We start from the raw sequence: 24,872 nt of genomic DNA on the forward strand, positions 1-24,872 counted from the left end.
TCTCTCGAACTTATGCTCTGATACCAACTTGTAAGGCCCCGAACCCGGTAGCCTTACTTTAGCGTCGGATTTACTCATAAACACAGTTCTTACAAATCAGAGTTCATTAAAACTTTCGCGGAAACGTTTACTTGAAGCATTCGTTACAAAACATTCAATCTCTTCTTTGATATTATAAAACAAATCATTATATTTAAAACATCTTTTCTTCCATCTTAAGATGCCAGCCGTTCAATCCATGCCATGTGCCATCCTCATGCTAGTTCTTTGGTCTGATCATCTGCGTGCATACTAAAAGTCAGCTACGCTGAGTGAGTTCTAGTTAATCGTACGCCATACAATACAACACATACATACATATCCGAAGATACATATCCATACTTCACTAGTTACCCTTCTGTTCTACATACATACTTGCTACCATACATACATGCATATCTACAATCACTAACCTCAGTCTACCGAGAGTACGTTCATAGTCCGCCGTCTATACCTGTACTCACGATCGTGAACACGTAAAAGGTCCGCAGTCCTTACCTATGTTCACCATTCATGGTACGTACAAGGTCCGCGGTCCTTCCCTATACCATCATACATCCACAACACGTACAAGGTCCACGGTCCTTCCCTATGTTGCAACCTAATTCATAGCACGTACGAGGTCCGCAGTCCTCCCCTATGCTAAAGCACGTATAAGGTCCACAGTCATTTCCTGTGCTGACACTATAAGGTCCGCAGTCCTTATCTACGTTACGTATAAGGTCCGCAGTCCTTATCTACGTTACGTAGAAGGTCCGCAGTCCTTATCTACGTTGGCGTCTATCTCCTATAACACGTATAAGGCCCACTGTCCCTATCTACGTTTACATCTATCATCTACATCACGTATAAGGCTCGCTGTCCTTAACTACGTCATCACCTGCCAAGTCTATGTCCAACAGAAGTTAGAGGGATTTGCCATCCTAACTTACTATGTCGAACGTAGAACTCACATACCATTCGTGTACCTGTATACACATACTTCACATATACAATAATTACATTATAGCATAAGAACACTCTATGCATTCTTTACATCCTTCATTTAACAACCATACCCCTTGTCGTTACGTGCAATATCCGAAGATCGTTCACGCCCCGACAAGTATTCATTTGTAATATTCATACATCTTCGATATATAGTATTCGTACTTTTATTTTTAACCTGACAGTACGCGCAATATCCGAAGATCGTTCGCGTACCGACAAGCAATCATTCATATCCATCACATATATCACATATGGCATACACTTATCACTTAGGATAAATGTATTAACAACACATCGAGTATGCACACAGCCCCGAAAACATAACAAGGAATGGGGCTAGAAACTCACCTGAACTCTGCTTCTTCCTCTGATAGTTGTAAATCCCTTCTTTAACTGTGCTCGGCTGACTGTATAAGTTACACGTATCAATACTCGCCTGATCTAATCTGGTGGCCTAGTATTAGCTTACTTTTACTTATCGTTTTAATCTATTCTCTAATCGAACTTGACTTTAGGCGAAGTTAAACCTTAGGCGAACTTATCTTTAGGCGAAGTTAAACCTTAGGCGAACTTGGCTTTAGGCGAAGTTGTCATCAGGCGAACTTGGCTTTAGGCGAAGTTGTCATCAGGCGAACTTGGCTTTAGGCGAAGTTGTCATCAGGCGAACTTAGCTTGCAGGCGAAGTTCATCAGGCGAACTTAGCTTGCAGGCGAAGTTGTCGTCTGCAGTTACTGTTCGTTCTTAAATCCCTTAATCACCTTCGTTTCTTAACCAAATAACTCGATTTAGGTACCCACGGGATCGTCTGACCAGCGCCTACAAACCCCAACCATCAAATCGACCTAACATCGATGTTTAAAGGGTGTGATTTAGGCATATAGGTTACTGGTTCTTTTTAACAATTGATTAACCCATCGAATCATAACCATTTTCAGTAAGATTAGCTTTGTTGGATTCGTTTTTACCATACAAACTCAGATCTATCATTTCTCAAATCAAGCCGAACCTATACGAACGATTTCTAACTACAAACGTACCTTGAACGAGTCGAACTACGAACACGGTTATGCCTTGATGTTGTTTTGGTCCGTCACGACGTTCCAGCACCAACAAGCTCGGGTTTTCGCCTTCGGATCTTGGTTCGGGTTATAAGATGGTGTTGTGTGTGTTTTGGTGGTGTATGGAATATGTGAGAATGAGGATTAAAGGGTGATTAATGGTATTTATATTTAGGGATCATGGGCTTAAGCCCATGGACTCTCCTTCCTTCTTTCATAACCCAAGTCCATAACCCATATCCATTACCCAACACTAGCCCGACCCATACCAACTCCTACTCTATTTATTTATTTCCCGATAACCCGATTAAACTTTCCTTCTATTATTAAGTAATACAATTAGTATTATTTTGGAAATTTCGGGATGTTACACACCACCACTGCCGGCAGCTAACCACCATCCAGACCATCGCCAGCAGCCGACAACAACCACTTAACACATCTACCGATCACCTATTGAACACCATACCACCACCACCTGAACATCAACCTAACCACCATCGGCAACAGACCACCACTAACTACGGTAAAAATGAACCAAATTAGAAGTCATTCAATCACAACCCGTTTGTTTTGGTTTTCACCCCATCTGAAGTCATTGCTTGGTAGAGACCACTGACTCTTTTATCTAGTGTTTCCACCCCATCTGAAATCATTGTTTGTGCTGAGTTCTTCCGACATTCCCTAAACCATCGATTTCAACCGATTTGAATTGCCAGTAAATATACACAAAGAGTTTTGAATACCAATTTGAGGGTAGATTTGAAGAACAAGGGTTTAAAGACCGATTCTCTCTCGCCAATTATTAAGGTTTTGAAATTGGGGGATTTTTTGAAGAACAAAGACTATTCAAACGACGATTTCAAGTGGGACGAGGCTAGAGACAGTGTTAGGGGTACCGGTTCCAGAGTTTCTAGCCTGAAACACAGTTGCAAGAGATGATGGTGGGGGCGATGGAAAGATACAATGATGATGGGTAGTGATAGTGGTTTTCTAGCGAGATTGTTGGTGGTCGTAGATGGCGCTGACAAGATTGTTGGTGGATGTAGAAAAAGACATCTCCACACCTTTGCCCATTTCATCGTAAGAGCCACGTTTTTGCCACCTAAGAATCATTTTGAAAAGTTGACAAGCCAACTCAACAAAATACTAACGGAGTTAGTAATCTGTTAGTCAGGGTCCGATGGAAGAAAAAATGATAAAAGGTGGGACTATCATCAATCATTTCATTAGTTGGGACTAATGATGACCAGATGGTGATAGAGTAGATTATTTAAAACCAATATACTTATATATTTCACTAAATCATGAAGAAAATAAGATTCTTTTCTACCTCATCATACTTATAAACTTCATTAGAGTCTTTGAACTTTCTAATCCATATCTATATGCATTATTGATTTTGGTGATTATTTGTTTAAATCCATACTAACAGAAGGCAAACGAGCAACAAGCTGCACCGCTACCTCTTTTTGAATCCATATTGTCATCAAAATTACCCCCAAAAGGGCGTGTTATCACTTTGTACACTAATTCGACTTGTGAACATGCTCGCCACTTGATGCTAGACTGTTGCTATCTAGTAAAAAACATTTAAATCAAGTTCTTAATCAACTAAGCAAGCTAGGTAAGTAGGGTGTCGAAGCACGAGGAGTATGCGGTCAATGTAACGTGTGACAGATTTTATATGATTATGAAGTAACAATTAATAGTGTTGATCAAACAAGCAAACAAGTTTTGGTTTTAATATAAAGCAGTCAATTAAACAACTTTCAACAATTAATAAAGACAAATCACATCCGGGTTTCAAGTAAGCAAATATACAATAATTGCATGTTCACTTAACAGATTAATTGTCAAAGATCAAATCAGATTGACTAACTAGGCAAACCTTAGGCATCAACAATCGCTAACACACGACACTGGTTATCAAACAGTCCCTACCAGCGTAACTCAACTAAGGGCAATTCTATGCTTCATCATATTTAAACTAGTCAAAGCAACCCTATAAGCAATTATCAAAGTAACTGACAAACTAATCGTTCTAATCAAAATAAACCTAAACCGACTGAGTGCACAGCAATACCAAACATCAATACTCATATATTGATCATAAACAATTACAAATCATTCGTTCTTAAGACATGAGAAAAACTGTAAAATACAATACTCTACATCCCGGGTATGATTCGAGAAAACTAGTCGAGCATCGTTATCGATAGGTTTTCAATTATGATAAGGAAGGCCATTAGGACTGATCAACGTATGATTGGTAGACGTGGAATTCACCCAAAATCTCCTAAAAGTTGCAAGAAGTCGTAATAACTTATTAGGGTTCGTAAAATATAAGATATGTCAAAACCTGATTTTTCATGTTTTTTATGTCTATCGCGATGAGCATAGCCTCATGCTGTCGCATACCGCGATCAAAGAAAACCTCATTTTTGGATTCCTCTCGTTGAGAAACCCAATATTCATATATTATGGATCTCGTAACTCTTTTTCTAGCCCAAGATATGCTCATTTTACTTCCTGGTCGCTTTTTGTCAATCCATCTTGTTCAGTTTTAGCATCGGCTATAGGTTTCTCATCCAAACTCTTCCCGAGTCCTTCTAACACCGAATCCTTCTAACACTTCCCAATACTTCAATTTATGTCCCGCTCTTCCCGAGATATCATTCCATGCTCGTACAAGTCTCTAATTTAGCATCTTTAACGATCAATTATCTGAAATACAAATGCATATATGAAGTACCAAATTTCTAACAATATACTCAATAAAACTACACACCAAACACACTAATATATATAGATTTAACATATGATTCAGGGTTAGACTAGGAAGTTATTGATACTGGGCATCTTCCTTGTCATTAGAGAAGTCACCATAACAAACTATTTACTCTTCAGTTTATAATTATCAACACTATTACTATTTTGGCGACGGTGGCTAACATTGTTATTACCACCACGCTCATAATTTTCTTATCCATTCTATCACTTGTAATTGCAACACATATTTTGTTCAAGTATGATGGTGGTTTTGTCAAACTCAAAAGTCAGATCATCCATTACATGTCAACCTCATGTTTTGTCAACACTAGGGCAATAAAGTTGAAACATTCAACATTTGCTATCATGGCACTAACAATCTCTAAAACCAAATGTTGTATAATAGAAGTATAATTCACAACTGAAATGCACCGAATGAGAGACGAAAATAATTTAGCAAGTGGCGTTAAAATCTTGTAAATTTAAAGCTGGCACATGACACGTTTGAAAGAAATCCACATGTTACATTATAATCAAATCATGAAAATTAGAGAAAACAAAAATCCTTATAAGACATAATCACGACTCAAAAATAAGGAGAAAATTAAAATCTTTACTGACTAGAACAGTAATTCTAAGACTATCAAGGTTTTTATACATATTAATATTCCATTCAACTATTTTACCGATAATAATTCAACAATTATCCAATAAAGATGATTTGATAGGTTAAACTTTGAAAAATACCTATTCGGCTTATTTTTTTTATTGTTTCCCCTCTCTTAAAGTAATTAAGCACAAACTCCTCTACCTTTCTATATTACTTATATAATAATAAATATAACAATGAAATAAACCCATGAACTATGGTTATAAACTAAAGCTACTATTTTATATACTTATAGTCTACACTTGATTCGCCACACTAATTTACTATTATTCTGTTTATTGTTGTTTAACTAGCAGAGATTAGTTAATGCACTACATAAATACTATGTGATTAGCACGTAGACAATGAGTTTTAATTAACTCATCATTTAACAAGCATGTTGTGGGTTAACTAAGTTTAACTATTCTTTTTTTAAATAACTGATTGTTAGTGAGAGTGGACCATGTCTTTTAAACGCCATTATATTAATGGGAAGAGGGATCTTTTGGTGCCTCTTTGATTTACATGGTGTGGGCTAACATGAAGAGTTGGCAAAGCGCCACCCTCGTAACCCATCACAACGTACGATCTTAAATTAATGTAGCTAAAACTTTCATAATTAATAATACTACTAACTCTGAAAAACTCATGAGTCAAATCAGTAACATATAATATTTAGTTAATCACTCATAAACTTTATACTTATCAAAATAAGCGAATAACTATTGCCATTAAGAAATGTCGAAATTAAAGTTAGTCTTATTATATTCAGCATAAAACAAATAAATAAACATGCCACTAGTCATAAGATAAGTTTAAAAATAAAATGATGTCAATATTCTTCATAGTATTATTATAACTATTATAAAAAAAAAAAGAAAGAAAAAGAAAAAGGAAAAATGGTGTGTTGTGTCTGAGCCACGCCACCATATTTTTGTAAGTTTCTTTCTATTTCTCTCTCTCTCTCTCTCTAGACTCTAGCTTTGCTTTGCTCAACTTCTTCCAAGTACATACATACATACACATCCATCGATTATTAGTTCAGGTACATACATCAATTATTATTAATCGATCAATTCTTTACTTTAGGGTTTATAAACTACTTGTATTCCATAGCTGACTTGCTTCAATCGGTTCTGTTTGTTAGTTTTGTGTATTGTATTTTGCTCACCCGTCTAATCGGAAATTAAATTAAAAGGGGGTTTTATTTTAGGGTTTACTTATTAATCGATTACTTTTGGCCTTTCAATCATACAAGTTTTTTTTTTTATTTTTATTTTCTCTTAATCGATTCACTGATTGTTTACTTCAATTTTGGGGATTAAAGTTTTCTTTTGTATTTTAATTGTATCAGTTTAGGGTTATGGTTGTGTTTCTGGATTCAATTCACAAATTGTTTGCTGCTGACTTAGGGTTAAGGTTTCAGTGATAATTTAATTACTCTAGTGTGTTTTATGATAATCAAATTGTTTCGATTCTGGTTACCAGACTGCAAAATGCATTTCCTTCCATTTACACTAGTAACTAATTACTGACTGACTACTCTAGTTCTGTTCATTTCTTCGATTTACAGTAGTAAGTAATTCGATGATAAGAACCATCTAAGTTGGAAACATCATACGACAGTTGTCTTTTAAACAGGTGGATGGTTGGTGCATGTCAAATAAAACATACCTCCTCCGTCACTGAATACGGCGGAGGTATATGAATGGTCAAGGACTGACCGATGGTTATGTCATCAATGCAACCTTGGGTTTCTATATTGCGCATCTTGGTCTTGGAACTGATACCGATGCTAAACTTTGGAAAGCTGTTGAAGATTCTTATTTTCAGCAGGCCTTCTCCAAGAAATCTCAAGCTCTCAACTTGGTACACCTGATTCCAGCTGTGCAAACAGTAGTCTTCTTCTATTGTGATTCTTTTAAGAAACTCATTGATTCGTTGCGCTTTATTGGAGACCTTGTGACTGAATCAACTCTTTTCCTATATATATATCATGAAATCTTGCTTCTTCTTTGTTACAGTCACTCCTTCTGATCCACTACCGAGTACTTACCATAGATGTCAACCCAAGCCTTTTTTTTGTCATGTTCTCAATCATTTTTCTTCTTCCCCTCGCGCATCGCAACTGTCTGTTTTAGTCTTGTTCCACATGTGTAGAGTATTTATTAAATGAGTGCGTTTTCATATGACGATTTGATTAAAATTATAATTAATATTAGTTTAGTTGTGTTTAGCACTTTAGCCTACCAGCCCAAGTTAGGTATTCTAGGGTGACTAGTTTCTGGTGTTTTTTTTTTTAATATTGGGGGTTTCTTTTTCTTTGTAAACGCAAAATGTGGATACATTTTCCCAGTTTACTTTTGCAGACCTAATCATATTTCTCATGTTTGCTTCTTCAAAAGGCTCTTTATGGACCTAAGCAAGCACCCCACACTTGATTCCTTAAGCTCTCCTTTGCTCTTTTCGCTTCACTCACTTCATATATTTCTAGGATTTGGAAACTTGTTACATTCTTGTACATGTTGATTATATTGTTATGGCTTCATTCTCAGTTTTCCCTAGACTTTGGGCCTTGAGTTATTTTCTGCTAAGAGTATTATTCATGTGTGTTTGTTTATATTTCCAGACTAGATGAGTTTCAGTTTTGTGTTTTGTCTCTTGTTTTATGATAAATTGGCTCTAAAATTCATTTGACATCTTCTATGCGAAAATGTCCCCGAAGCACGGGGGATTTTGTGACATTTCTAATTGGCTGTCTTGTATTTCTAATAAGTTGTTTAATCGTTGGCATGTTGGTCCAGTTTACTGCATTATCAGATTCATGAATGGTCAAACAGTCAAATATAGCAGTATTTTTGTTTTTGAGTCTCAAATTGTTTGTGCTAAATTTCTAATACCTTTGCAATGTGATATTTTATCCTGAAGTTATGTTCTGGTAATATGTGTCTCCTTGTTCAACAAATATGAAATGCGTGACATTAGACGTTAAAATACATAATTTGTTTCATGGACTGTAAGCTCAGATCTGTGCATACATACGTATATGTGTATTTGTTTTTTTTTTCAAATTTTGATTGGCTAATATTTACCGTTGCTTGTCAATTTGTTGATTAATCATTTTGCTTAACTTTACACAGTTAACACCTTTGACTTTCTTGTTGAGGCATACTAACAAGTTTGACTTTAAGGTGAGAGGCGTGCTCTCTTTTGCTAAAGAAGTGAAAACAATGTCGGTTGGATAAAATTAATATCTGAAACAAAAATGGGAGGCTGCTGCTGTTGCTTTTCTTCTAAAGGCGTGGAACTCAACACTGCACCCCGCTTCTATCATGTCAGTTACATAACATAATAGTATCTTTATCTATAACATAATAATTTAATATTGTAACACGGACCGATTCATTTTGCAGTATCCAATAGCATCAGAGGAACGCCAACCGTTATCATCAAGCAATGGTGCAGCTTCAACCGGGCTTTTAGTTGATACAAATCTCGAGACATCAATACCCGACACTTACAGACCGCCACCTGCACCTATACCATATGATGTCAGTGTGGGCCCGCCTCGAAGTCCACTCAACAGCAATCGAGAAGCTTCTGGTGTTAAGCAAGATCCACCTGTTCAAACAAATAATGAGTCTGTTGGGGAAATAACTATCGGTAACAATGACGAAACTGTCACTAAAGAAGCTAAAGGATCCGATTGCAAAGAAGTTACCACTATTGAACTTGTTGCGACAAAAGAAACAGATGATGAGCTTGAGAAGTCGGGTGAACTTAAGAAGCCTAGTGGACCTATTTTACCCCCTGAAGAGTGTCCCACTTGTCTTGAAGGTAATAATGTAATATTAATATCATTGAATTTAGTTTTATTTCAAGAGTGTCCCACTTGTCAAGTAACTTGTGCTCAAAGGGGCTGGCTTGAAACGGTTCATTATTTATTTTTAAGTATTGATAAAGAACAGACGGGCTGAGCTGCTAACATTTTGTTTTCTTTTGTTTTCGTTTGTTATTTATTAGTTCTAACTTTAAAATATACTTCGTAAAATATACAATAATATATGTGTATATATATGTGTGTGTGTGTGTGTGATTTACTTATTTTTATTATAGTTTTACATGCAACAATAATTAATACATAAATTTATTTTTAATATATTAAAAAATTTCCATAAATAATGGGCTCGTTTAGGCTCGCAAGCCAGCTCTAGCCTGATAATTGACACTTGAGCTTGTTTATTAAACAAGCTTATTTATAGGCTTGAGCTATTTTAAGCTTGGCTTAATTCGAGTTTTTTAGGAAGTCAATCTTGCGTTACACTCGTTCTCACAAACAGAACGCGGGTAAATAAAGGCCTGAATATCAAAGGCATCTTTGTTATTAGGCATGTTTTTGTATGAATGAAACTAGATGTATATACTTGGGTGGCCTTAATGAAAAAGTTTAATACTTGGGTGGCCTCACTTACATCATCTGATTATCCCATTTTATAATAATAATAAATGATAATAATAATTAAAATAATTTGGTTTTTTGATGAGATCCCCTTAAGGTTTGTATTCGGACTTTTTGTGATAAAACACTACACAAGTCAGCCCGTGTTAATTAAATGGGTTGAAATTGCCACTTATTCTTTAGTGAGCGCGCCTTTTACTGATATACTTTTTATTTTATGTATTAAATATATACTTTAAAAATTATTATCTTAATTAAATTATGACAAAGAATAACTAAATAATATGTATTATGTTATATATTAAATTATAATTGAAATATATGTATAAAAATAATTATAAATGTATAAAAATTAATTAAATAGATATTAAACAAGTCGAGCACGAGCTTCAGAAATAGAGCTTAGCTCTCGTATGTTAAACGGCCCCAAGCTCAAGCTTAAACGAGCTTGGGCTCATTTACATCTCTAACGCAAGGCGGTATGCCTGCGCTTGGGCGCTTAGGGAAGCGCCTTTGACTACATGTTTGAAACTTTGAAATTATATAATCAAATATAATATATTTTTTTTCACTTTTTGCAGAATACGATGAAGACAACCCAAAAATAATCACTAAATGCGAACATCATTTTCACTTGGCATGCATTCTTGAATGGATGGAAAGAAGTGATACCTGTCCTGTGTGTGATCAGGTTGGTCTATTTACAATTAACAATCTTGAATATAAATTGAAATAAAAGAACAAGTAACCCATGATAAAAATGAATGTTTTCATACTAACTTCCAGCCGTCTTGTGGTGCAGGAAATGATAATTGATTTCCCCATCAATGAATAGCTCTATGAAACCATGAGAAGAAGGTAACGAATGCATTTGTGTGTTTGATTTCCCCATCAATGAATAGTCATGTCGTCTTTGGTTATTGGAAAAAAAAACAAATAAAATTAAATATGAAGAACAACAATGATGGTATGAAGATTGACAAAACCAAGTAACTCAAGTTACTTCTCGAAAAGGAAGGGCAGTTTCGTCATTATCTTCCCTCTATTGGAGATTGTTTTGAGCATCTGGGAAAGTTGATCCAATCAACAAAAAAAAGAAAAAATGTTAGCAGATGAATTGAATTATTTTGTACAGGAGTCTTCATTTCATGTTGCTTTCTTATACTTGTTTGTAGAAAATGAAGTTTGATTATGTGCAGGATTTGGTTTTGCAAAGTCATGTCTTGTTTTATCATTTTTTTTTACATTAAATGTTTTTCAACAAAAGAAGTTGCATATATTTCCACATGCTTTGTCCTTAAATACCTTATTAGGGAGATCTTACAAAACTTTAAATTATCACTCATAGCCATTAACCTCAACTTTTATTTTTTCTTGATATATCATTGTCTCCAAGTAAGACAATAGACCAAAAGGGCATTCATCAAAATATTTAATTTTCAGATACTGTTTTTTTTTTTGAGTTTACTTGATGTAGACAGGGTACGTTTGGTTAGTAGATATCAATGGAATCAGAATTTGAATCTTGATGTGTTTGGAATTTCTATTCAATTCTTAATGAATTTAATGAATGTGCATGGTTGTCAAATGAATTCAAATTTGGATTAGATTTAGTTCCATCGATTTAATGTATTTTAACATTCTGTGAAGGCTTTTACTCAAAATCAAAAGGTAAATAAATTTTTTATAAGGTCCTTAAAATGTAAGATTTTGTAGAATCTAACTATTTTAATAAAGCCTATCATTTTTGTCACTTGTCAATTCCATAGCCATTCTAATCTTTTTCTTTTTAACTAATTTTCATATATGATCCTTATTTTTTAAGTCATTTCAATATATGACATTAAAATTATAGGTTTATTCCAATTAAATCTATTATCTATTGCTACATATAATAAGTATTCTTCATATGGATTGACAATAGATGATTAGTGAATTTTGAAGTGTTAACTAAAGTGTTTATTATGGTTTATATTCAAAATAATAAACAATAAACATTTGATTCATAAAATGTGGAATGAGAACAATCGACTTGGACTAAATCCTGATAACGTCAGCTGCTAAGGCTTAGCCTTTAATACCTAAAAATACATATAATTTAAAAATTAAAAGTTTTCGGGTTGACCCGAAACCTAGAATTCGGACCCAAGAACCAACCCGAATTACTTCGGTTCTGGTTCGGGTTAGTATTTTCTTGGGTTCGAGTTTCTCGGGTCGGGTTAGTTTGGGTTCAGGTACATCAGTACATGCTTTCATGGGTTGAGTTTCTAGTTACAGGTAAAAGTGACAGCCATACTTCAACGATTTTAAATAAGAATTACTACCTACATTCACTTTATGCAACTTTAAATCTTATAATATTCTTCTAACTTAGAATGATAACTATTATTTGAATATGATTTTAATATTAGTATGTATTTGTCATTTTCATGACAATTACATTCATATGAAATAAACAAATCATTTTGTTATTTAAATTTTCGGTTTTTATGTTGTTTGATTATACAATTTTTAATTGTAAAATATAAAGGCAATTAAAAATATGCCATACACAGAATATTAATGACAACAAATTTATCATGATCAATAAATTTCAAACTATAAAGATTCTAGAAATGATTATATCATTAGAGTTAGGTATATTGGTTTTTGGGATAATCATGTTTTTTTATAAACATGAGCAGATGTTCTCAAATGGCATCATATTAATTGATTAAAAGCTATGATATTTTATATATTATATCACAAATGTAGTGTAAAATGTAGTTTTTACCTATTTGTAACATATTTGTGTAATCTTAGTTATGTAATTTTTATATTTTTAATTTAATTGTAATTGTATTAACAATACTAGGGTATATACCCGCGTAACACGCGGGTGGAAAAACATGTCAACAAACATAATAAATTTAAATAACAAATTCAAGCAACACAAAACTTCTTCAAACTTTCAGACCAAAACGTTAACCATTTACTTTGTCTAGATATTAAAAGTTAAAAGTTACAATAAGTTAATATACACCGAACAAATAAAAAACATCAACAAAAGACATAAACATGTTCTTTCATATTAAACCACCGTCAACTTCTTCAAACATTCTACCAAAAGAAACTCATTTTGCTTCACCGCCTGAAAATTTAAAAAAACAATAGCATCCAAATTAAATATATTATAATAAATAATACTATTATTATAATAAATTGTAAACTTCTTCAAACATTCTATCAAAAGAAACTCATCTTGAACACTTATTTTTCATTTTTGACCAATCTTGCAACAAACTTTTAAATCATTAACATTAATATTTTGTTAAACTTTCAAAACTTAAAAATGTTTTACAATAAATGAATTTTCAAATAACTTTGGAAAGATTAACTTTATCATAAAATCGGTTGCTAAATAAGTGTGTGTGTGTGTGTGTGTGTGTGTGTGTGTGTTAAAAGGAAAATCAAACCCGAGCTGACCCATTAAAAAAATATGTATTTAACTCTAAAAAGTTTTAAAATATAATTTGTTATTATGAAAATGTCAAATCCGTTTTAAACTAATTTATTGACTGCTTAACAAAAATAGTTTGTAAAAACAATTAAGAATTTAATTTGTTCTTATTTGAAATTCAAAAGTTGACAACAAATTAAAACATAATAGGATTAGATAATATTAATTTTGTTAAACGTATTATGTAGATGAAACATGTGACGACACGAATTCATACCGAACAAATTTGATATTTTGTCAAATTTGGTTACGAATATATAGATGAAAAATGAATATGCATTTTTAGTTAAAAAAATAGTATAACTTAAAAATAACTTGTGACGACATGAATTCATACCGAACAAATTTGATACTCTTTTAAAATTAACACAACACGTTTCGAAATAATTACAAAATATTAAAAAAATGGTTAATTAGTAAACTTCAAAAAATTATGGAAATGTTTTTTATTTTTGAAACATCGATATCGGGAGGTTTATTTTAGAATTTAATATTGACATTTAGACATAATAATAATGGTCAAATATAAAAAAATGGAAAGTTTATTGAGATTGAAAATTATGGAAAGTTTTAAAAGTGTGTGTTTAATTTGTAAAATTACGTGTTTATCGGGTTTAATTATGTTATAACTATTAACCATAAATTAAGCAATTATAGTGACTATTTAAAATTTGAAATTTAAATATAAATTTGAAATGATTTATTTAAATTTCGTATTTAAGCAACAACTTAATATTTTTAGTAACTTAAAAGTAACTTATAATGATGATTCTAATTTGAATTTCGAATAGAAGATTGAAATTATTAATTTGGGGGTTTATTTTTAGACATTAATTTTAACATTTATGCGTATTTAAAAATGATCAAATAGAAATAAATGGAAAGTTGGTTGACGATATAATATAAATAGAAACGATAATAAAATTTTGAAATTAAAAACAATAATAAAAACGTTAATAAAATTTTGAAACGATATGCCGAGTTTTGCATATGTTATATTATGTAAGATATAATATAAATAGAAACGATAATAAAATTTTGAAATTAGAATATAAATAGTAATCAAATAGTTTGTAAATTATCAAAATATTATCAAAATAAGGTAATATAACTTATCTTTGAAAATTTTAGTCAGCTTATTATTTAAATTATTGATCATTAATTCTAAAATTAAATTATTTAAATGTAACAATATATTCAAAATTTTAACGTATATAAAAAAATATATTTTAGTCAAATCATTATTATTATTATGGACCATTAATTATAAATTAATGGTTAATCATATACCAAAATTGTTTTGAATTACCATATTCAAAGCATTGACCTTAAATATGTAAGGTCAAATTTGAGTGCGTGATAAATTTTATGACTATCCATTATATATACTTATATATGGTGCTCTAATTTATAACGATAATAAATTTTTTAAATTAGAATATAAATAGAAATCAAATATTTTTGTAAATTATAAAAACACGGTAATATACGTTATGTTTTAAATTTTAGTCAAAATTTAAATCTATATAAAATAATATATGGTAGTCAAATCATTATTATTATGGACCATTATTTATAAGGAATGTCAATATTCAATATTGATGTTAATTAAAGTGTGATTGAGATAATTAAAGTATTTAAATTACCATATTCATGTTAATTCGGTTATTTAGACAAATAAGGAAAGTCAAACTAAACCAATTGTATTAATAACCTGAAATAATAAGGGTAAAGTTAAAATACAAAGGACAACAAAAATGAGAAGAGTGAGAAGTAATCCAGTCCATTGATCTTAGATTTGAATGACTGAGATTAATTTATTAAATAAAAATTGATGGAAAGGGCATGAATGTAATAACCCACCTTTGTTGACTTTCTCTCTCCACATGCAAGGCACATGTCAATTCCCCCGTTATTTTAAAATGTCTATAACTTTTTCATACGACATTATTTTTTTAAAAAAAATTCACCATAATAATAAGCGTTTTTTATCTTTAATATGAGTATCATATTATTATAAAAAAATAAAAAAAATTAACGTGTTTTTTAATTGTGTTTTTTTGGTGTTCATTGTGTCATTGTGTAATATGTTGTTTCCTTTGTGTTTTACTTTCAAGTCATTGTGTTATATATATTCACCATTGTGTCGTACGTTTTAGGCCATTGTGTTATACGTATTTACCATTGTGTCTTACGTTTTAGGTCACTGTGTTATACGTATTCACCGTTGTGTTTTACGTTTCAAGTTATCGTGTAAGATGTATTAATCATTGTGTTTTATGTATTAGATAATTTGTTGTTATTTTATCATTATTTTACATACTATTATTACACAATGGTGTTATTAGTATTTTAAAAAACATAATGATGAGTTGAAAGACACAATGACGAAATAACACAATGACGAAAAAAGACACAATGGTGTACGAAAAGACACAATGGTGTGCGAAAAAAGAAACAATGGTGTGCGAAAAGACACAATGACGAAAAAAGACCCAGTGACGAAAAAAGACACAATGATAAGCGAAAAGACACAATGGTGTGCGAAAAGACACAATGGTTTGTGAAAAGACACAATGACGAAAAAAGACACAATTATAAGAGAAAAGATACAATGGTGTGCGAAAAGACACAATCACGAAAAAAGACACAATGATAAGAAAAAAGACAAAATGGTGTGCGAAAAGACATAATTGCGAAAAAAGACACAATGATAAGCAAAAAGACACAATGGTGTGCGAAAATACACAATGGTGTGCGAAAAGACACAATGACGAAAAAAGACACAATTATAAGCGAAAAGACACAATGGTGTGCGAAAAGACACAATGACGAAAAAAGACACAATGGTGTGCGAAAACACACAATGACGAAAAAAGACAAAATGATAAGCGAAAAGACACAATGGTGTGCGAAAAGACACAATGACGAAAAAAGACACAACTATAAGCAAAAAGACACAATGGTGTACGAAAAGACACAATGACGAAAAAAGACACAATGATAAGCGAAAAGACACAATGGTGTGCGAAAAGACACCGCGATGTGCGAAAATACACAATGATGAAAAGAGACAATGATAAACGAAAAGACACAATGGTGTGCGAAAAGACACAATGTCGAAAAAAGACACAATGATAAGCGAAAAGACACAATGGTGTGCGAAAAGACACAATGACGTAATTTTTTTTAAAAAAATTTATATAACAAAAATTATATTCATATTAAAGATAAAAAAACGCTTGTTATTATGATGAATGTTTTTTTTAAAAAAAATATCATACAAAAAAGTTATAGACGTTTTAAAATGATGGGGGTATTAACATGTGCCTTGCACGTGGAGAGAGAAAATATGTACAATTACCTCTATACCCTTTTTCTTTTGGTCCACACTTGACACATGTCAATTATTTATGGTTTCTCACACTTCTCATTTTTGTTACCCTTTGTAGAATAACTTGAACCAAATAATAAAATCAAATATTAATATTGATATTATGGAGTATTTTAATTATAATTAATAACCAGTTTAAAGGTGTTACCGGAAAAAACGAAATTTTGAGAATGACTATGGTATCTCGGATTTTTTCGTAGAATTTAAATTGAAATTAGGTTGTATGACTCGTGACATTTACCTGAAATTATAAAGTAGAATATTAATGTTTGTTAGATCATAACCATATATCCATTATATATACTTATATATGGTGATCAAATTTATAGCGATAATAAATTTTTTAAATTAGAATATAAATAGAAATCAAATAGTTTTGTAAATTATAAAAATACGGTAATATAAGTTATGTTTTAAATTTTAGTCAAAATTTAAATCTATATAAAATAATATATTGTAGTCAAATCATTATTATTATGGACCATTATTTATAAGGAAAGTCAATATTTAATATTGATGTTAATTAAAGTGTGATTGAGATAATTATAGTATTTAAATTACCATATTCATGTTAATTCGGTTATCTAGACAAACAAGGAAAGTCAAACTAAATCAATTGTATTAATAACCTGAAATAATAAAATCAAATATTAATATTGATATTATGGAGTATTTTAATTATAATTAATAACCGGAAAAGTTTAAAGGTGTTACCGGAAAAACGAAATTGTGAGAATGACTATGGTATCTTGGATTTTTTCGTAGAATTTAAATTGAAATTAGGTTGTATGACTCGTGAAATTTACCTGAAATTATAAAGTAGAATATTAATGTTTATGTTATGGAACATTTGATATTTAATTTATAACCGAAAAATTTAAATGTCTTACCGGAAAATAACAAATAATGATAATAACCATGATATCTCCGTTTTTTATTAAGAAACTATAATCAAATTGAGATATAATCAATCGGGTAAATTACCTGAAATAATAAAGTTTTGTTATAACATTGATATTATGAAATATTAGAATTATAATTTATAACCGGATAATTTAAATGTGTCTTACCGGAAAAACGATATAATGATACTGAATATGGATGAAGCTGATTTATATAGAACCTAGAAGAAAAACATGTATAACAAAAAACAGGAAAAATATTAAACTTCAAATAAATATAAAACACCCATTGTTATAGATGTAACACATAAACGGAAAACTTACCGGAATAACTTACCGGAATAACGTAAATACGTACAAATATTTGCTTCATCGCCGTTTTTGATTTAGAACCTTAACAATGAAAATAAAGATAAAAAGGTTAGATCTACAATAACCGAAAGAAAATATGATGATGCCGGAAAAAGATATAATCTTGCCGGAAAATCATATAACATTGTTGGCCATTAAAGTATAATACATAACCTTACCGGAAAACGATTAATCTCGATATACATTACCGGAATATAGAAGAAGGTGGAGTTAGTAATTAAGCCGAGAGAGAGAGAGAGAGAGAGAGATTAAAATGATGGTGGAAAATTCTAAAGTTTAAATAGTGTGTGAAATGACACATGGCAGCATAATAAAGACTCTTAGAATGGAAATTTGGTAAGGTGGAAGCCAAGGTGGATAGCCTAGTAGAATGACATGTGACAAATTGTATTGATTTAATAGATTAGTAAGATATGATCAATATGTTGACTGTATTTCACTTAATGGTTGAAGTTTAAAATTTTCAACAATTACCCGTGTAATACACGGGCATCAAACTAGTTGGATTAATATGATGGTATATGTTTATTAGGGTGGTGTGGGTGCAACCCGCCACCACCTCCAATCAGCAGCCGAACTTGCCACCACCTATTGAAGTTGCTACCACTGGTGGCGGTGTACTCATAAAAAGCTACCATGCCCTCCTCACTCTTTCCCTATACTTTCTGTGGGATGTATCCCCCGTTTTTATACCACACCTGCCAGATGAGTTTTAAAGGGTGGCGGCTGTATTCATCGGAGACCCAAGCTGGGTACCTGAGCTCCACCCCCACCAACCTTAGGTTTTGTATTTCAGATTGTTTCATTTTGCAAGTAGCCGTTGCATGGTGGCCAGTGAGGTTAGTAGAAGAGAGGAGGGATGGAGTTGGATAGTGATCCATTAGTTTTTTTTATGGTTTTCTAAAATATGAAAGTATATTAGTCATTTAATAAAATTTTTAACATTTGTTAGTTTAAAGGACCTAACGTGTAATAAACCCTTACATAAAGTACAACTAGCGTAATAATAACAGAACCATAAAAGATGAAACTTGCTAGTTGATTTATGAAATTCCTATTATTTTGTTTAAAGGACCTAACGTACTATCATATTATTTATGAAATTCCTATTATCGTGTTACGGGAGTTTATTTAAGTTTTTGTTTTTAATCGATTTGCTATTTTATGATGATTTATTTTATTTTTTAACGTAGTTTATTTTAATTTAATACATATATATTAGTTTGTTATTATATTTTTTTTACGTTTGGGTATATTCAATTGAGATGTGTAGGTTTTTAGATTTTAACGAACAAAAATACACGAACACGAACATGTTGATTTTCTTAATGAACGAACATGAAGACAAATATTTATCTAATGAAAAAGGGGACGATGTAGTTTACGATGGTGGGTGATATCGGAAGTTAACCTGCGATGGAGATGATAGACCAGCAATGGAGAACATGTAAAGTAGATAAATTAAATTAGGGGTTGAGGATGAAAGTATTTACCAATAAATAAGATCTTCTAATCCATTTGAGAGCTATTAGGGTTTGGTAAGACCCATAACCCGTGGAAATTATTTTTTGATGATTAAGAGATTATTTCACAAATAAATGAGATGTTATAACCCGTTTAAGGGTTATCCGGGTTTGGTGAGACCCATGACCCGCGAAAATTATTGTTTGATTATGAAAGAGTTTCACAATAAATGAGATGTATTACTCATTTAAAGATTATCTGGGTTTGGTAAGAATCATACCCGTGATTAGGGGTGGAAATCTTGACCCAAACCCTTTCAAATGAGTCAATTTGAGTTATTTTAAAAGTTAAATGAGTTGGTTTGGGTAAAAGGTTTTAACTAAATGGGTCAAAATGAGTCATTTGAAATTCAATTCTTTTATTTTCGACTCAAAATGGGTCGACAAGTTCAAAGAAATGGGTCGATGTGGGTTAGTGTCCTAAGGAAATGTGATAGGTTTCGGATCAGAACGGGTTTTCGTACAAGACAGGTTTCGGCACGAAACGGGTTTCAGATTGGAACGGATTCGGTTCAGGTTTCAAGCTAACACGAGTTTTTACCCGTGACGTGTTGGGTTTTGGTTTCTTTTGTTTCTTTTTGGTCGATTCCGGACTCGTTTTTGTTCGTTTTTTATAGTTTCGTTTTGATTATTTTTTCGATTTCGATTGATGTGGTCCGGTTTTGGCTTTTTTTTCTTTGTTTCATTTTCGTCGATTCTAGGTGGTTTTTTTTTATATGGAACGAGGACAACGTAGGAACATTTTAGTGTTTTTATTTTTTTTGTTTATGAGTTATATTTTGAGTTATATTTTTTTTTATTATTTTTGAATTTTTTTAGGGTTTTTGATCTTAATAGAAAACCCCTCAAACAAATTCAAAAAAAATAATAAGAAAATCATAACTTAAAATATAAATAAAAAACGAAAAATCTAAAAAAACTAAAATGTTTCCGCCGTTATTCTAGTTCACAAAAAAAAAAAAAAAATCTCAAAACCCGGTTCGACCCTAACCTATTTCGACCCAAACCAAAACAACCTTTTTTTAATTGACCCGTTTTGACCCAAACTCATTATGACCCATACTCGTTTTGACTCATGACTCGTTTCATGGGATGACTCGTTCGACCCAACCCAACCCATTTGCCACCTCTACCCGTGATTTCAGGTCAAATGCATGAGAAGCTTCCATTTAGAAATGAAGAAATCTGGTGGCTTTAGAGAATGGGGGGATAACTTGAGAGCGACACATAAGATTTTATGGTAATATAGATAGTTAGATTCAATTAAGAATTCTCATCAAGATCTAAGCCCTATTTTTGTTTTCCTTTATTTCCGCTGTTAATAAAAATCCATCTCTTTTGGCCCAGTTCAATCGCTACTGGCCCAATATTACTGGGTGGGCTCTTAAGATTTATTGCTTAGTCAGTGTTTTGATATTTTACTGGGTTTCATTCGATCCTCTAACTTAGAGGTGAAAAAAACCGAACCTGGAATTGGTTTTTTTAATACATGGGTTTTTAATACCCGAATTCGTACCCGTATCGACCCTACCTGTAAGGTACGAATAGGATATGCATTTCAGTACCAAAACCCGTACTCGGAACCGGACCCAATTTGTACCCAGTAATACCCGAAAACCCGAACCAATTCCATACCCGAATCGGGTTTTACAAATACCCGAAACCTGGTTTTTTAAATACCCGAAGGCCCTTCCTCTATTTTTTAGAGTGTGGTTGTAAGAGCATTTTGAGCCCGTTCCCTATAAATATGCGAGTGAGGTTTTTAAATTACATGGTATGGTTATGAGTGCTTATGAGTTGTGGAAAAAAAACATGTTATACATGAAAGTTAATTTGGGGTTACATTGTTCGCATCGTATAGTTTTTTTTAATATTTTCTTATAGTGGTTGTGAGTAGAGAGGAGTAAACATAATGATAAATGTATAAATTATTTAATTGAACAACAAAGAAAAATTTAGTGATTTTTAGTGTAAATGCATGGATTTGTATAGAGAATGGGCTGTGTTATTGTTTATGGGTAAATTTAGAGAAACACTGTTCACCCTCTATATTTTTTTAATATTTGTTGAAAGTGGATGTGAGTGGAGAAAAGAGAAAATGTAATAATAAATTTATAAAAAAAATTATTTAATTGAAAATGATAGAAAGAAAATGATGTTTTTTTTTAATATTTTCTAAAAATGGTTGTGAATAATGAGAGGGAAAAGATAATGATAAATGTATTAACAACATTATTTAATTGAACAACAAAGAAAAAAATGAGTTTTAGTATAATTATATGGATTTGGATATGAAATGGGCTGAGAATGCTCTAAGTGGTTGTGAGCGGGGGAAAAAAATGGAATTGTTCATGAGCAAATTTGGGGAAACACTGTTCACAGTTTATAATTTTTTTAATATTTGTTGAAAGTGGATATGAGTGGAGATAAGAGAAAATATAATGATAAATGTATAAAGTAATATTATTAATTGATAATAAGAAAATATAGTTATTTTTAGTGTAATTATAAAGATAAATGTATATAAGCTAATAGAAATGCTTTAAAGTCTCTATTATACATGACTTCTAAACCATATGGTAACACCACCATCACCCACATATAGTTAGGGTGCATGGTACATGTTTAGGCCACATAGAAAAGCTTCAACTTTGACCGTTGGAACATAAAAAAGAATTAATAATTCGTTAATTATACATAAAACACTTCCAATCGTTCATCATTTATTCACACAAACTTTTCACCAATTTTATTCACTTAAATCTTCACTATTTTTACACTCAAACTCTTTACTGTTAATTTCTCAAACGATGATCTCATAGTATTCATACCGCCGAACGAATCCGATTCCGAATGATCTCGTATTTTATTTTTTATTTATTTTTGTTTGTATTGTCATATTTTATTTTCCAGTTTTTCAATTATATACTATTTTTAGTTTTAGGGAAATTTAAACTTTATTTACATTTAATTATTTAATTTATTTTAAATAAATAAAAAAAAGAAAAGTTCTAAGGTACTTGTGGGTTAGGTGTTGCAGTGATTTTGTGGTTTGTGGGTACTTGATGGTAAAAATAAGATGGCAGCGTATGATTGGTCGGTGTATGGGTAGTGCCAATGAATGCCCCTTCCCCTCTAAATATAGGTAGTTCTTCTAATATAAATCAAAGTTGTAATAAAGGCCTGCACCAGACTATATTTATGTTATCAAGTTAAAAGAAAAAACTTATCTTAAATAAAGGAAAAAAAAACTTAGGATGAAGAATCGAACCTTTAGAAGCTACCATGGCTTCAAATGATTAGGTTTGTGAATATGACGAGTAGGAGCGATTAGGCTATTAGGGCCGTGAATCTAATCGAACCCGTGGATGTAAATGTTGACGTAAAAGCGAACACAGTTATAAATTTGTCGAGTGATTAGTGTTCCTTCGAATTAGGTTTCATGACCAGTCGACAATTAAGGATGAAATCCGATGAGTGACCGTGTGAGCTCGTGGTAAGAATGATGAAGGGTTGGTTTAGTATGTAAATAACCTAATTAGTGTCTTCGATAACTCATAATAATTTGTGAAATAACATTTTGGATTTTTCTAGTATCTGAACAATCTATACGAAATCAAAAATCCGGATGTCCAAATTTTGGAAGAATTTGGGTTTCAAAATTTGAGATTTTTGTCGGAGTTTAGATTTGGATATTTTTACAGACACCACATAAAACCTTCTTTTATAGGATAAATCATAAATCTGAAAATCAAATTTTAGAAAATTGGAATTGGTGTAAACTATGAATTTAACTTCTTAAATAACTACGTAAATTATACAAATAAAAAAACTCGTATTTTACGTAAAAAATAAAATAAATCAGAACTCATAAATCAGGGAGAGATGGTTGAGTATAAAATCGAGGATTTAATGGTGGAACTCAGGTTCGATAGTTTGCCACTTGATTGGTTAGTTCAAAATGTTCAAAATGTTACTAAATACGTAGCTCAAGTTATAATCTCCTAAGTAAGTTAGCCACATTTTAAACTATTTACCTGTGTTTAGGTGGTGTAAGTATAAGTCCGATAATTTCTTGGAACAAGTTAATATGCAATACCATTTGGATAACACAAACAAACTGAATTCCCTTGATTTCTATTTTTTTTAACGGCTTATGATATAACAAAGTTAGCTAGCAAAAGCTAGCAAAAAAAAAAGTATCAAAGTATAATTACATAACAAAAGAGGATTATTAAGCCACTCCACATATATAGGTCCGGGTTCACGGGAACTCACTGAGTTTCGAAAAATTACTAGAGCAGCTATATAAAAATGGAGTGAACCCACCCATTAAGGCTATGTGTTGTCGCTAAAGTCGGGCTACAAATTCATCCAATAATATTGTACCATGCAATGCTGACTGGACACTTGCTGAAGCCACTGCTGAAAAGTCGGCTACAAATTCATCCAATAATATAGTACCATGCAATGCTGACTGGACACTTGCTGAAGCAACTGCTGAAGTCGCTTAAGCCTATTGTGGTTCAGGCGAACGATGGCTTCAACGAACTATCTGATTTATTTATTTATTTACCTTTTTCTTCCAAATTTGGACTCTAATAACTAATAGTACATAAAAATAAAAATATAACAAATAATACTAGTCTAGTACAAGATCATCGGGATGTCTAGCCCACAAATGCTCGACCAACTCAACGAAGGTTTCCGTGGACCTCGCGGTTTTTAAGATATATGAAGTTTTGGAGTCTTTCATCATTGGTGATTGTCGATTCGGGTCGTGGAACGTCACCCTGTTAGTTTTGACAAATAGTCATACATTGGTCCTCAAGAATCATGCTATGAAGAATTCTATACAAGTGTAGAAAACATCCATTATTTTCTCCATTCACCACATCTGTAGTGGCCTCGAAATCAAATGAAAAATTTTCTTTAGAACTCCAAACGCCCTTTCAATATCTTTTCTTGTTGATTCTTGCTTCTTCTTAAAGTATTTTCGTTTGTCTTTAACTGGAGATGCACAAGCTGGAACAAGCGTCGACCATTCATTGTAAATGCCATCAACCAGGTAGTAGCCATGCTTGAATTGTTCCATTCGTATAAAATGATTGATTTGGCTCAACTTCGTCAATAATGTCACTGAATATCGGTGACTGTTTGATAACATTTATGTCGTTATTTGACCTGACAACACCAAAAAACGCAAGCTAGAACC

The 24,872-nt window shown here is 32.0% G+C and overlaps 1 protein-coding gene across 1 annotated transcript; it reads left to right on the forward strand.

Annotated features, from left to right (window-relative positions):
- The first annotated feature begins 6,440 nt into the window (after positions 1 to 6,440).
- LOC143568151 (putative E3 ubiquitin-protein ligase RHB1A) lies at positions 6,441 to 10,853 on the forward strand. The gene is made up of 5 exons (XM_077054373.1): positions 6,441 to 6,553; positions 8,700 to 8,842; positions 8,922 to 9,345; positions 10,549 to 10,658; positions 10,770 to 10,853. Exons 2-5 carry the CDS (start codon positions 8,774 to 8,776, stop codon positions 10,800 to 10,802), a joined length of 636 nt encoding a protein of 211 aa, XP_076910488.1. The 5' UTR covers positions 6,441 to 6,553; positions 8,700 to 8,773; the 3' UTR covers positions 10,803 to 10,853.
- The last annotated feature ends 14,019 nt before the right edge of the window (positions 10,854 to 24,872 follow it).

The sequence above is a fragment of the Bidens hawaiensis genome, unplaced genomic scaffold (genome assembly GCF_021521415.1).
Source record: "Bidens hawaiensis isolate Kalapana, Puna unplaced genomic scaffold, B.hawaiensis_p1.1 tig00023817_1, whole genome shotgun sequence".
Taxonomy (NCBI): domain Eukaryota; kingdom Viridiplantae; phylum Streptophyta; class Magnoliopsida; order Asterales; family Asteraceae; genus Bidens; species Bidens hawaiensis.